At 41.7% G+C, this 14,809-nt stretch overlaps 1 protein-coding gene across 2 annotated transcripts; it reads left to right on the top strand.

Annotated features, from left to right (window-relative positions):
• Positions 1-2,636: 2,636 nt before the first annotated feature.
• acbd3 (acyl-Coenzyme A binding domain containing 3) lies at positions 2,637-13,592 on the top strand. 2 transcript variants are annotated; one of them, XM_083790057.1, is made up of 8 exons: positions 2,637-2,956; positions 4,931-5,072; positions 5,777-5,917; positions 6,108-6,266; positions 6,995-7,169; positions 7,969-8,221; positions 10,190-10,474; positions 10,804-13,592. In XM_083790057.1, the coding sequence occupies exons 1-8, from the start codon at positions 2,668-2,670 to the stop codon at positions 11,016-11,018; spliced, it is 1,659 nt and encodes a 552-aa protein (XP_083646183.1). In that variant the 5' UTR covers positions 2,637-2,667; the 3' UTR covers positions 11,019-13,592. The 2 variants fall into 2 exon arrangements, with proteins under 2 accessions (XP_083646183.1, XP_083646182.1); XM_083790056.1 differs by having other exon boundaries at positions 2,646-2,956; positions 10,187-10,474.
• The last annotated feature ends 1,217 nt before the right edge of the window (positions 13,593-14,809 follow it).

Raw genomic sequence — 14,809 nt, 5'->3', positions numbered from 1 at the left:
ATCACTTCAAATTCACTTGTTTATGTATCCTGTATGAGTTTCTCTCCTGATTAGATTACATTGATACCCTGGCCTGAAAATGCATTTTCTGTTTACTAAAGAGCTAGAGAGACCTCTGCTACTGAACAATTACTCAATTTTACTGTGTAGTGTTTCTATGGGTTCAGAGCCTCAGTTGTAACAATATGGAGTCGATGTTAGCTGTTTAATTAAATCAGTGTAAACTGTACATCAACAGAGTCTTGAATATTTCTCACACTGGTCTAAATCATAATTAATCCTAAAACAAAATCGGGATTGACCTTAATCACAATCCCGAAACTTTTTTTCTTCTGAATTAATCATTTTAAACTGGACTTGGTGGAAACAGTCACTGTACAGTGTACACTCACTGTAGTGGTACACAGTACAATCCCATGTTCCATGTTTAACCCTGAAAGTGTAAAAATGGAACCAAATTAGCATTTTACTGTGTACAGTCGGCTCACTGTATTTTGACTTGATGCTTGACTTCCTGCTGTGTGTGTCTGTCAAGGTGTTTGTAATCCGTATCCTTTGCTTTGTCCTTGAACCCTGACTGAATCTGGTCTTTGACGAATGCTATGCTAACAAGGCTGTTGAAGTTCCTGTTGTATAATAATAATTATATTGAAGACAACAACTGGTCATAATATGGACAGTTAATTGTCATTTATTCATTGTCAACCTCATGGCATGGAGCCACCCAGGTATTCTGCATGGGAAAGGTTAAAAATTGTGAAACAGTTGTACGTTTTTTCCCCTGTCACTTTTGAAATATTAATATTCTCATGTTGCTTTTGGAAACTAAGTTGCTTTAAAGAAAATTAATTGGTGTCAAACACCAAACAGTAAAGCCACTTATTGGCCATCTCCTGCACATGGCAATGAGTAGACAGACAGGCATCACACCGTCGAAGGTGGCACAGACACTATCCATTCCATATCACTTAAAGCATGGATTATGCCACCCAGGTATTCTGCATGGGAAAGGTTAAAAAATAAGTATTACATTGTGAAGCAGTTTAAAAGAAATCCCCTGTCACTTTTGAAATATTAATTTTCTCATTTTGCTTTTTGAAATTAAGTTGCTTTAAAGAAAATTAATTGGTTTAAAACATCAAACAGTAAAGCTGTCTACTGCACAAGGTCAGATCAGACACAAGGTCAATCAGAGTAGACAGACAGGCATCACACCTTTGAAGGTGGCACAGACAGTCACACTATCTATTTAGCTAACAGACAGACTGGGAATTTGTCCACATAGATTTGCACGGATATGTCAACTTCCCCAAGTCCTAATTGTTTGTGTATTTGAAAGATGTTTTAAATGAACTAGTCTGTGAGTTTTCCATCCTTAAAAGTGCTGAAAAAACAGTTTGGTTAGTGTGGTTAGTAATAGTGAATAGTTACTAGACAAAATATGATAGGCGACTGTTATTTCATATTGCAGCCAGAGTTACCATTTTGTGACCAGTCTTTTGTTTGACCAGTCATTGTTTTACTGCTTAAACACTTCACCATACCTTGGAGAATCTCTCATCCCCTCAATGAGCTGGAGAAGATGAGGAGGCCCTTCCTCCTCACATACCACATAGCCATCATATGGCATTATGGTCTGCTGATAATGCACATTATCACATTTGACTACATGCTCACTTTATTGCACAAATTATTGATGCTGTAGTTACTGTACTGTTCATACTACTATTCACCCACCCTTGCCACTCGCGTGAATCTTTCACGCTTTCCACATAAGTCCAAGCTGCCAGTCTACAACTGCTGCTAGGATGAACGCTGATATTATGCTGATAACTGATTATAACAGTTGATATGCTACTTGTTTTGAACTTTTGATTGTTGATAGGCTACTGATAGACTGTATTATAGTCAGTCTTACATTGTGGTAACTTAAATTAAATAATAACTACGTTTAACTAATACTAATTTAGCTGGGGACCTCTTAAAATCCCCCAAAGCCTCCTGGGGTCCCCACACACCACTTTGAGAATGGTGTAAGGCAGTGCCTCCGGACTATTTTTTTGGATTGAGTTGAGCCCCTTTCCCATATTTCTTAATCCAAGAACCCTTCCTTACCTGAATACTATTTTGTAATATCATATTTTTGCTTAGAAAACAGCAAGAAATTCAACCCACCTTTTGATGAATACCCTACACATAAGAAACAAGGTGGTTTATTTTAAAGCATGGGTGCATAACATTTCAGTAAGTCCAGTTTTTATGTTGATACTTCCAAAATAAAATAGTACTTCATATTCAGCAATAGTTTTTAGTGAAGTTCATATATTATGGTAACCCTACTAGCCCTAGAATGTCTGTGATCACACACACACACACACACACACACACACACACACACACACACACACACACACACACACACACACACACACACACACACACACACACATTTTTCTCTTGATATTCTATTTATTATAATAGTACTTATGTTAGTATTTCTCAGTGTTAATGTTGTTAGTACGTATTTATAATATATTGTGATAATAGTAGTTTTATTTCTTTATGTCTACGTCATTATTTACATCTGGAGAGAGAGAAAAAAACTCCCGGAACTTCCGCTAAATGTAGACGGAAGTAGGTACGTGGCCGCTTCAGCTGACATTCTGCATGATGGCGACAGAGGTTCAGAGCGGCGACCTCAACAATGGCACTTCTAGCCGGCTCGAAGTCTCCATCGACGGCCTCACGCTCAGTCCTGACCCGGAGGGGGAGCAGGGACAGGCCGGGGAACCGGAGCCCGAGACCGCGGAGCCGGAGACCGACGAGCAGCGCGCCGCCGTGGCCCAAGAAGAGGCAGGAGATGGGGAGGAAGGCGAGACTGACAAATCTGCCATAGAGGGGAAATTGGGCTTCCCTCTCCAAGAGCTTTACGGAATGGCCCTGAAATTCTTTAAAGGTATTTCTGTCTTAAATATGGCGACCTCAAACGTGTGAATCGGCTTACTTACTAACTGGCCTGGGACGGTAGATAGTGAGACATAACAAACACACAACAGGCCCTTCTTGCTCGTTAGCTGACGTTTGCTAACGGCAGATAGCTGCTGCTGTCACCGCCGATACAGGCGCCGTTCGGGGCTCCTGTTGTCATGCAAACTGCAACAGTGTCTAGTCTACCAGTACCAGCTAACACTGTCAACTGTCTGTAGCTGCAGGTAGCAGGTTACCAGAAGATCATTATGATGCTTGAAATAGACAGAGCGACCCAATAACTGGGTCACGATGGGCATAATGACACATGCACACTAAAATCATCAGTGTTCATTTAAATCGTGTGTGTACAAAATGGTCTGGATGTATTAACGGAGGATTTAAATTTACAGGGTGGCATAGATTTAGATAAGCGTTGCCATTCAGAGTAACCAATGTTGACAACCAACGTTCAACACACAGCCCATAGTACATTGATGACATGTCATGAGCCAGAAGTCATGTGTCTAGTCTACTCCACGTAGTAACTACCGGTAACTCACGAATGAATGGAGATTCACTGATTATTTGCTTGGTATGCTTGCAGAAACACACCCTACACACCCTACCCTGTTGGTTTTAGCCTGAAGCAGTTTTCATTGTAGGCATACACTGATTTGTCCCCTCCTTATTTATTCACACATAATAGGTGGCCGGTGTGACTGTGTCAGAAGTTCAGAACTTAGAATAATATGTACAACTTCTTACCAACAGTTAGCAATGTTAATAGGGCCATGTCACTGCCTGCTTATGTTTATGTTTACTTACTTTACTGCCTAATTGCAGGCTGTTAGCTTGAATAGCTTCTAATCTGTTGTAGTATTTCCCCTCTTGGCTTGAAATCAAAGAAAACGTTGTAGTTGTCTGGATGATTTCACCTTTTGTTTTTGTTTTTATATTGGCATACCTGAGTAGTAGTGGTACTATACTCACTCACATGGAAAGTTTGAACCAACTAGTCAATACCGTAATGCCATATTATGCAGTCCCATATATTGTTATATCCTGTGCATTCAGTATAGGACGTTTCTTAGTCAACTAATAATAAATAAATCATAGGATTTTGTTGACAAATCGATTAGTTAATTCAATCAAGCATTGTGTAAAATTGTGTTTGCAACACACACTCATTTATGCAGAGCCAAGCCTTTTCGGGTTGGTGATGTTATGATCTGAGAATTATAGATAGCTTAAAAGAAATGTGCATGAAAAAAAGGATAAAAACAACAAATCAAATAACGCCTACTCGCATATTTGAAAGCAGTGTGTAAAAGCAGTCACAGTCCAACCACAGTGGAGCAACTGCATAGATCTTCATCTATTCTGCCAATCTGTCAGCTTTAGAGCAAATTAAATGAATATTATATTGTTCTTGTGTACAGAAAAAAGCACATGATCTACACAAGGTTAGGTATATTAATCGGTCACTTGGCAAACATCCTGATTCCTGAACACAAGTCAACCATTTTTATTGTTGGTTTTATTGTTGAGACTGTGTAAACGGGTTAGAAGCCTTTGTTATTGGAATTGGCTAATGTAGGGCTTGGCCATAGAGGTTAAGGCTGGTTCACATTTAATTTGAGCTACTTCAAAGGTGCCTTTCTCTGGCAAAGCCATCTCATTATTCTAATAGACTAGTATGTTAATTTTTTGAATGTCTGAGGTATGCAGAGTCTAATCTCGGGCTGGTTGGCTAAGAGGCAAAGACCACAAAAAGAGTATAATGGAGGCTATAATCTTTAAACAATCATTAAGAATTCTGATGCTGATTATTTGTAAAGGCTTAAAGGTGTAGGTTATGGTATGACAGAATAACTTTCCATTAATTGGCACAATCAAACAGATGTATTTATTTAGAGCCCAGGAATAAGGATACAAACCATTTATGTGTTGTTCTCCCCAGATAAAGATGGCAAGGCCTTCCATCCAACCTATGAGGAGAAGCTTCGACTGGTGGCTCTACACAAGCAGGTGTTACTGGGCCCTTATAACCCAGATGCCTCACCGGAGGTGGGCTTCTTTGATGTCCTGGGTAACGACCGCAGGTAACCCCCAAAGATCGCTGCATGTGTGTGGACAATGTGTGCGTAACGTGCAGGCTTTCTAGCATTGACTGCTGTGTTCCAGTAAACAGGAAACCGAGTGCAGACAGAATGTCCCCTCTTTCCATCTCTCCGCTTCCACATATACTGTACATCTACATGCACACATGTCCGCACACATGTACAGTGTACATGTACACTCCTATTTTGTGAACTCAACTGAGGTCATAGCATATTGATCATAACTTGTACTTGCATTTCATTTAAAACTAAAATGTAATGTGAGATGCCATCTGAATCCTGATTTCCCCTCTTAACCACTTAGACCGCAGCATCCCTATAGAGGGTATGTGTGTGACATCATCATCATACCCGGAATTTATGCAGGATTGCCTACTGGCCTTGACAGCCCATACATCCAAACAGAAAAGTCCTATTTGATTGCATTACATGACTTTAAACAACATTCACTTGTCACTGTCACTTGTCACTCACTTTGCCACTCGATCTGCCATTCACTTTATGCATGCGCATACCCAAGCTGTGGGGAAAGCTTTGGCTGAAAAACCAGCTGTCAAGCGTTGTGAGCTTGTCAATCTGCTATTTTCAGCCAAAGCTTTCCCTACAATAACAGAAAACAGAAAAGACACTAGAGCCCTGAACCCTCTCAAGGATTGGAGGTGGTTAAACAATGTTTCTCTCCATAGAAAAGAGTGGGCCTCCCTGGGAAACATGGAGAAGGAGGATGCCATGGTGGAGTTTGTAAAGCTGCTGAACAAGTGCTGCAACCTTTTCTCCCCTTACGTCATCTCGCACAAAATTGAGAAAGAGGAGCAGGAAAGGAAAAGGTAATTATAATACACATTAACGTTCAAGTTCTTGTTTCATTACAGTTCAACACTGCACGTAAGTTTCGCCGAATCTGTCCATGTCCATCCTCAATACTGGTGTCCAGTTTCCTTCATTAGAGTTTATTAATTTTCAATCGGTCATTTGTCAACCCATCATCGTTCTTCCCTCTCTGTGTCCCTGCTCCAGGAAGGAGGAGGAGGAGCGCCAGCGTTTGGAGGAAGAAGAGAGGGAGAGGCAAAGGCAGGAAGAGGAGAGACGAAGGCGTGAGGAGGAGGAGAGACTGAGGAGGGAGGAAGAGGAAAGGAGGCAGGCAGAGGAGGAGAGGCTACGGGTTGAACAGCAGAAGTATGTGTTTCTGTATGTATCATTGTGTACGTGAGTGTGTACAGAATCTTGAGCTTATGCAACTTTGTGCATTGACTTAAAGGAGAATTCCATACTAAAAGGCTTTCTTACCTTTCTTTGTAGTTGTTACGTCCCCACCAAAGAGGTCCAGGTGTTATTTTGTGCAAAAGCTCCTTATTGGCTATTTCCCCTACCATAAGCCCTAAATGAATTGCATTGAATTGAATGGGAATTGAATGGGGCTATGGGGTGTTGTGCTAATTCGCTTATTTCCATCGCTCAAAATTATAATTTCTTAGTATATATCCTCTCTTCATAATGTAAATAATATCCCAAGCGGCACACTTTAATACTTCTTTCGATGGAAATAAGCAAATTAGCACAACACCCCATAGCCCCATTCAATGCAATGCAATTCATTGAGGGCTTATGGTAGGGAAAATAGCCAACAAGGAGTTTTTGCACAAAAAAACACCTGGACCTCTTTAACATAACAACTACAAAGAAAGGTAAGAAAGCATTCTAGCATGGAATTCTCCTTTAAAGAAGTTGCTCTGCACCAGTAGTAACCTTAGTCTAACCCCCCACATTTCTTTTCCTCTATTGCCCCACCAATTCCCTTTTTTCCCCACAACATCTGAACTCTTTTTTCCCCCCTTCCCTTCCACTTTCCTTTTCCTCTTGTGTTCCTTATTTCCATCACCTCCACCTTCCCCCCTCCCTCCCAGACAGCAGATCATGGCAGCTTTGAACGCCCAGACAGCAGTGCAGTTCCAGCAGTATGCGGCGCAGCAGTACCCCAACAGTTCAGAGCAGCAGCTGGGCCTCATCCGTCAGCTGCAGGAGCAGCACTACCAACAGTACATGCAGCAGCTGTACCAGGTGCAGCTAGCCCAGCAACAGGTAGGAAGAGATGGGTGGATAGATGGATTTACATTTTTGTTTATTGGATGTTCCACATAAGCATTTAACATCCAAAGTTGGCATTATACAGATACCCAATGGCTTCCTCCATTATCACCCCCCAAAAAACTAAAAGCATACAGGAAATACAGGTTAACAATAAAGCATAAGAAGCAGATAAACAAAGACAGAAAAACAAAACACAAGTGAAATAAAAAATAGCATAACAGCACAACACCCCTGTCACAGCTAGCCCATCAACGTTACAGCAGACCTCACGTATCTTCAATCAGAGATGGATTTAATTTCTGTACAAATTGAATGAATGGACCTTACTTATTGGAGGATCCACTTAATGAGTCTCCGACCTAGCCATTGCTGTCCAATAGTTGTGTATAGAGGGGCAAAGCCAGAACATGTGAATGAGGTCTGCTGGAGATTGCTGACAAAGATAGATGGAAGTGAATAGACTAAAAGGGGTTGCATGATTGCATCCAGCGTCCAAACTTTCTTTGGACAGGCCAGGTAGGTTATAACTACAAAATTACGTCATAAAAACGTATTATGGGTGGTCTCAGAACTTTCTGTTGTCACTCAGCACACCTAGATAGTGTAGATAGATACTGTTGAATTTCGTTTGGACGTCGGATGGTAAATAATTGTAGCACGTAGCCCCCTTTAGGGCCCGGTGACACACACCAAAGTGTAATTTAATTGCCAGCAGTAACTCCTACTTGCTGTGTTGTGAATTTGACAAATAAACTTGGCTTACCATGCACTCCCTCTCGCCACCCTTCAGGCGGCCTTACAGAAGCAGCAGGAGGACGCAGTGGTGCAGGCCACCCTGGAGGCCAGCAGTTGTAGCAGCTCTGAACCCACCACCTCAACAACAACATCAGCAGCAGCGCCGTCTTCATGTACGGCATTGCCACCCTCTGGCGAGGAGGCCCCCACGATCAACGGAGGCCATTCAGACTCCTACTCGGAGAGCATGGAGCGGGATCCCGAGCCTGAACCGGCAGAGGAGCTCTCGGAAAACGGGCCGCTATTAGGTTGGTAGATTTCAGAGGAGCATTTATTTATTGACTTGCATCCAGAGAGAACTCTACGTTAATTTAAATTAAACTGCACGAGGAAGCTCGCTATGAAGATTGCGTTTTCTGACGTGATCACAGAAGCATTTTGGCGAGCTTCCTTGCTTGTTTATTTAATTAACCAGGGTTACCTTCGTAACCTATAGTTGTTCCTCTTATACGTAGGAAAGATATTTGAAAACAAGTCCCTCTGCTACAAATAAAGCTTTGTTCTATTGGAGAAACTCTATCCTGATCCACTCTGTCCTTGTTGCGGTGACCTGGAGGGCATAGAGGAACTGCTGAGCTGAGCAAGAAATACAGGATAGCCTTCCTCTGACCTAAGTCCGGTCATTAGGTTTTGGAAGCATCACCCACGTCTTGGTTAGGATGAGTTAGCACTCATACTGCAAATAACTGTGGTCCTTGGTCAGATTCCACACCAGATACTTATCATCCCTCACCTAACTGAAAGTGCTGTGAGTTGTTTATGCTCTCAATTAACACCCAAAGTGTATAAATAGCCAGCAAATCTCCTGTTGGTGAAAATAGCATTTAGTGCTGTTTTGTTCATTGTATTTTATCAAAATGAGCCATAGTGACAGTGTTGTTTTTGGCAGCAAATTTTGATTTGAGTTTTAGTCATAGTCTTTTTTTTTTTAGTTTTAGTCACATTTTAGTCACCTGGAATGTTTTAGTGTTAGTCTAGTTTTAGTCAACTAAATGTCATGCGATTTTAGTCGACTAAATCTACATGTATTTTGGCAGGCCTTGATGCCGTCGTAATGACTGTTTTTTTCACTTGCTAAAAATAGCCGATCTACAAGCCTGCGACGCGTTGTGAGCAGGGGGGCAGTCAGCCAGATATTTCGTGAAGCCTCATTTGAAATCGGTAGTTCATATAATGGCCTGTTGTGGCGCTGGACTGGACCCAAAAAGCCCCATAGCTACATAGAGGCCCATGTATTTTGGCCCAACTTCACCTAGACTGTATTACCTTAATAAACATGGTCATGAATACTTTCTTCTTCCAGTCACTAGTTTAAAGTCTCATTTCTAATGTCATAATATTCTTTTTGGAAAATTATGGTCCCATTAATTAAAAAAATGACCATAAAGAAAAAAAAACATCGCGTATGTTCTGAGGGGCGTGGCTACCTTTACAGTCTATGATCGGGATTCCCCTCCCACTCGAGTCAAAATAAAAACCAACGGAGAAGAAAGGGGGAAGTCCCGCCTCGTTGTCTGGGCAGCCAATGGCCAGCTGGTCCAAAACGGAGCCAGCCAATGGCCAGCTGGTACCAAACGGATCTAGAAAGATGGCGACTTACAGTGCAGGAATAACAGGCTTCATTTTACGTCCATGTTAGACCCGGCGAACGCTTTGTCCATATTTTTTACAGTCTATGGTTGTGAGCTTGTAGATCTGGGTGCAATACTTAGTTTAAACAGTTTTTGGTTTAGACTAGTCATTGTTTAGCTTAGACTAGTCATTAGTCCTACAACTACAACCTATCTCAAACCCTCACCCTAAACCTAACCTCCCACGGGGCAGCACACCTAAACCTAACCTTAACCCATGTTTAACCAATGACTAGTCTAAACTAAGTATGCACCCCGTAAATCTGCTATTTTCAGCATGCTGCAACCAAGTGTAAAATGACTTATACTGGATCTCTTGTCCACTAGTCCCTTCCTAACATTTTAGTCTATTTTTTTTTTCGTTGACAAAATCGTCAGTATATTTAGTTTTAGTCATCATAGCTTAGTTTTCATGTAGTTTCCATTTAGTTTTCACCAGTGGAAAAAGGTAGTCGACGTCTAGTTTTAGTCGACGAAAACAACACTGCATAGTGACAGGAGTTAAAGTATGTGTCAACGTAGGTTTAGTCAGTGTCTGTCATATTTGCTTTACACTCTCCATTCACTCCGCTCCTTCAACAGCAGATTCTCCTCCAGTAATTGCGGCTCCCTCCATGTGGACGCGGCCGCAGATCAAGGACTTCAAGGAGAAGATCAGGCAGGATGCGGACAGCGTGATCACGGTGGGCCGCGGCGAGGTTGTGACGGTGCGCGTGCCCACGCACGAGGAGGGCTCATACTTGTTCTGGGAGTTTGCCACTGACCATTACGACGTCGGATTCGGTGTCTTCTTTGAGTGGACGGATGCAGCCTCTGCTTCAGTCAGCGTGCACGTGTCCGAGTCCAGCGACGAAGACGAGGACGACGATGGTAAGATTGGAGATGGAGTGGGGGGATTTAAACCACTGCATGTGGTTTGGATAATGCATCGGGTGTGTTTCTTTACAGTGAGTGCACACAGAGCATCGCCAATTATTACACAATGATTGTAGTGGCATTAGTGAAATTAAACCTAACTCACTTGAAATTGTTAATTGCCCGTTGCTTTGTTAACTCGTTTCTCTTTATCCACAAAATGTTAAATCCTCTTTAACTCTGGACAAAGGCATGTATGCCAAATAAAGACATTTGGTTTAGGTGCTACTTTGCTATTGTAGTTCTCTTTTCAAACACTCTTGTTTTCTCCTCCTCACCTCCAGGTGACCCTCCCAACGAGGAAGAGAAGGCCAAGAAAGAGGCAGGCAAGCCTCAGGTTGATGAAATTGTGCCGGTGTACCGGCGAGACTGTCATGAGGAGGTATACGCTGGCAGCCACCAGTACCCCGGCCGCGGCGTCTACCTGCTCAAGTTCGATAACTCCTACTCCCTCTGGCGCTCCAAGAGCGTGTACTACAGAGTCTACTACACCAGATAAAGCCTGAGCACAGACTGGCAAAAATGAAGGGGCGAGCCAAGGAGTGCGCGTGTTCATGCGTGCATGTACCTGTATGTAGTATGTCTTGAGTGAAAGGAGCCTGAAACTGTTCCTGATTTGACCACCGGAGGGTGACAAAGACACATCTGGAGCCCTTGTTTGTTTGAAGATGGGACTGCTGTCTAATGTATGTATGTAAGTATGTATGTGTGTGTGTGTGGTGTGCATTATGTCCAACGATACACCCATAGAGAACGGAGAACATCCTGTCAAGTCTGAGGAAGGAGAAAGTGTTTTCCTGTAGTGTATTCATCACCACCTGTCCTCCTCACTGCGTTCAGCTAAGAGACCAAACTCCAGGACTTTGGGCTCACATCTGCATTTCACTACTTTTCCACCCAGCCCCCGTGTTGTCACCATATAACCCCACCCCAGTCCCTACGTGGCCTTATGAGGCTGCCTTTGCCCCAAGTGAGTGACACATAATAACCTTAAGCTGAAACCCCCAGGCGAGAATTGCGTGCTCTGTGAGCTAAGGGTTTCTTACAGAGGGTGACAGTAAAGGTTGTTTTCTTTTTTTCCAGAGGAGAGGAGAGGTACTAATTTTAATGTTGGGGAAATGGGTTTATAGCACTACAGAACAACTATGCCTTTGTTCCACAGAGGGACAATCCCTCTTTGGCCATTGTACAAACACATGCACACACAAATGAGAATTGCACCTATTCTGCCACTTTTCTAGCCCTAACCTGTATGTACGTCAATCAGAGAGGTCAAATCATTCTCACACATAATTGCATTTAGTATTTCTCTTTGAATTTACTTGGAAATGAGTGAACTAGGGAAGGGAAGACGAGAAGTCATTTGGGAGTTATTAGGGTGGGTACTGAAATAAGTGAAGGCTACAATACAAGGTAAAGCAGTGACCACATGAACATGTACATTACATAGTAAGGTTGCAGGCCTTGCAGCCTTATAGAGTTAAGCATCTCAAAATGGGATACAGAATGAGAAATTGAGATTTGTCTAAAGAAAAAGAAAGCATTTAATATCTATTTATTAATCTCCCTTTCTCTTAGAATATATACTTTTTTTTGTGAGTGTACAACAATTTGTTTATTTAATCTCCAAGCTATTTCCCTCTGATGCTGGCTGACAGTAGGCGTGTCTGAACACTCGCCGGCAATGGTTATTTCCCACACCGCTTCTGTGTCATGATGACTCATTTGTCTTGGAATGGAAAGCTGTCTGAAGCGCCTGCTTATCGGGTTTTATGAAGAGAAAGATTGAAGGGGGAGCTTTCTAAAAGTGTTGGCACAGATCCAAAGTTGCTATTAATTGGGGGGGGGGGGGGTTCTGCTTGGCCATTCTTTGTTTTGATTTGTCATCTCTACTTCTGTTCTGACACACACAATTGACAGTTAACATGCTCAATTTTCTTTGCCTTTCACTTGTCAGTGTGGGTCATCCACACCAAAAACTATATAAATATATTGTTTTAAAAATCTTTCTAACTTAAGTGCATGGCAGAGTCCAGCCCACAACTATTAACGATGACCAGTGGTGAATGTTAGATATGATGCTTGGTGTGGAATGACCCTTTACATCTCTATAGCGTTCAGAAAATTCAATTTCCATGCCCAAATTATAATACACTGTACCGTTCTCTCTTCACACTGACACAGTTTGTCATCTCAAATATGGTATTCCTAATAAACTGAGATGATGTAGTCTTATTCTTGTCTTGAGTGAAGTGGTTACTAACTCAGTTATAACATCAAGTGAATATAAAAGCTGGATTTTTAAACTTGTTTAAAAAAATAACATTGCCTCAATGTATTTTTGCAATATTTCAACTCACTGCATTTGCATGTTTTGGATGTCACTTGTCCATGCATTAGTGGGAGACAATTTGTCTTATCTGCTTCAGAAATATTATTGTTGAATTTGGAATAATTTTAGTGGCCTGGTTTAGTGGATGTCATTGACATCTGGTTTCACTTTTATTCTGTTCACTCAGCTGAGGATTGTTGAGGATTTTCGTTAGGATATGCTGGCATCTAATTACGAACCAAATGATTTACTCCTAACTTGGGTGTCCTTCCTGAGATGATCCCAGCGGTATGTCTGGTTTATCCTGTGATGTTTGGAACAAGAAGTCGCCACTTTGATAAGCAAAGCCGTCAAGTTCAAGAAATACATTATTCTCAGAGTGTGTAATGTTCATTTGTCTGAAGTACGTACTTAATTCTCGCCAAAATGGTGTTGAGGCAAAGTGTTTGAAGCCTTGTATGTAAATAATGCTCTAAATGGGTTTATGTATGGGTTTTTAGATGTAAAAGAAGGCCATGGGTTTGAGAATCAATGCACTGTAAAGTATGGTGAATGAGATATATGTACATTTTTATCCCAAATGAAAGTCCATCTCTCAAGTGTATAATTGAAAGAATATTGACATGACAAAAAAGCTAATCTTTTTTTTTTGTATTGCTTTGACTTGTTTTGGTTCTCTTATGAGTTCCAAGATATTTTTGGGCATATATTTAATCTTGATTAAACGTATGTTCATCTCTACTACCTGCTGCAGTTTGTTTCTTTGTTTTCATCTTCTGCACTTGGTAATGTTGAGGTTTTAGGTTTATGCTGATGTGGCCCACATTGTTTTTGAACGTTGAGCTACAGTATCAAACCTTCCCATTTTCTCAAACGAATGGCAAATCCACTGTAGTTTCTCCCCCATGACCGTGGCTTGAGCATGCTCCATATTGATGGGGAGACCAAATACCTATGGGTGTGTTTTTGTTGAGAATAGAAAGAAAAAGACTGAAATGAAACTGAATAACTCACTGAATGTTGACCTCTAAAGCTGCAACCCAGATTTCTGTGGAACAGAGTGGCCTTGGGTTGTTACAGTATTTCCTCCCCTCTGGCATTAGACGTGTAATACATTCTTACAGTATGCTGTTTTTCCTGTTTAACACATCTTGTGCAGGAAAAAAAAGAATAAAGAACGGATGTTACTCGGATTTCAATGACAATCTGTCATGTCAGTCATGTTTTCCACAGTGCTATAGGATGTTACAATTACAACAGGGGTACAGTACAGAATCATGTCACTGGTCACAAGGACAACTGCTGTCAGCAGCAGTTCCTCTGCTCCGTTGAGTTCAGCCGGTTATAATTACAGAGGAATCTGAAGACTTCAATATATTTTCGGAATAAAAGCTAATTGGTAATCAGAAACAGCAGTTTACAAGTAACTATTTAAACTTGCACACTCAGAGTGCACACTGAACCACCAGGTGGAGTACGAGGTACAGTCAGTGACGTGTAAAGAAAGACGAGGGACATATTTTGCCAACTGGACAAAAGAATCTGTCACTGAACTATTGGCCTATTCTGTAACTGAGCTGGGAAACCTGTCTGAAACGTTTGCTATTTGGAATCCAAATACCATTGGCAGGAATGTGAGACAGAGTCGTCCCTGGACAAACATGTTTGCATACAATGCGTGCACTGCGCACTCAAACGGATGATAAATCAAAGTCAAGTTTTCAAGCAAGGAATGTTTTGTCCGGGGGTTATTTTAAAAGGACCCGGTTGAATTGTACCCATGTAAGTACAGTGTTCTCTGTTGATGACTTCTGGTTTTTAAATAACATTCATTTTACGATAATTGAACGGCAACTGAAATGCTCTGGGAATGAAAAGGATCAATGAAGAACAGACTCCAGTTCTGGTTTTCCGTCAAGCCGCTTTACAGCAGCAGGTAAACCCTCTCGTCTCCTCCA

Source organism: Protomyctophum parallelum (assembly GCF_964188405.1).
Source record: "Protomyctophum parallelum genome assembly, chromosome: 19".
Classification (NCBI taxonomy): domain Eukaryota; kingdom Metazoa; phylum Chordata; class Actinopteri; order Myctophiformes; family Myctophidae; genus Protomyctophum; species Protomyctophum parallelum.
This window is presented reverse-complemented; position numbering and strand designations above follow the sequence as displayed.

Excerpts from the sequence above, each read along its gene's own strand:
- acbd3 (XM_083790056.1), top strand. The coding sequence starts at position 2,668 with ATGATGGCGACAGAGGTTCAGAGCGGCGACCTCAACAATGGCACTTCT. Across the intron at positions 5,918-6,107 it reads GAGGAGCAGGAAAGGAAAAG|GAAGGAGGAGGAGGAGCGCC; the intron begins GTAATTATAATA and ends TCCCTGCTCCAG. Across the intron at positions 6,267-6,994 it reads CTACGGGTTGAACAGCAGAA|ACAGCAGATCATGGCAGCTT; the intron begins GTATGTGTTTCT and ends CCTCCCTCCCAG.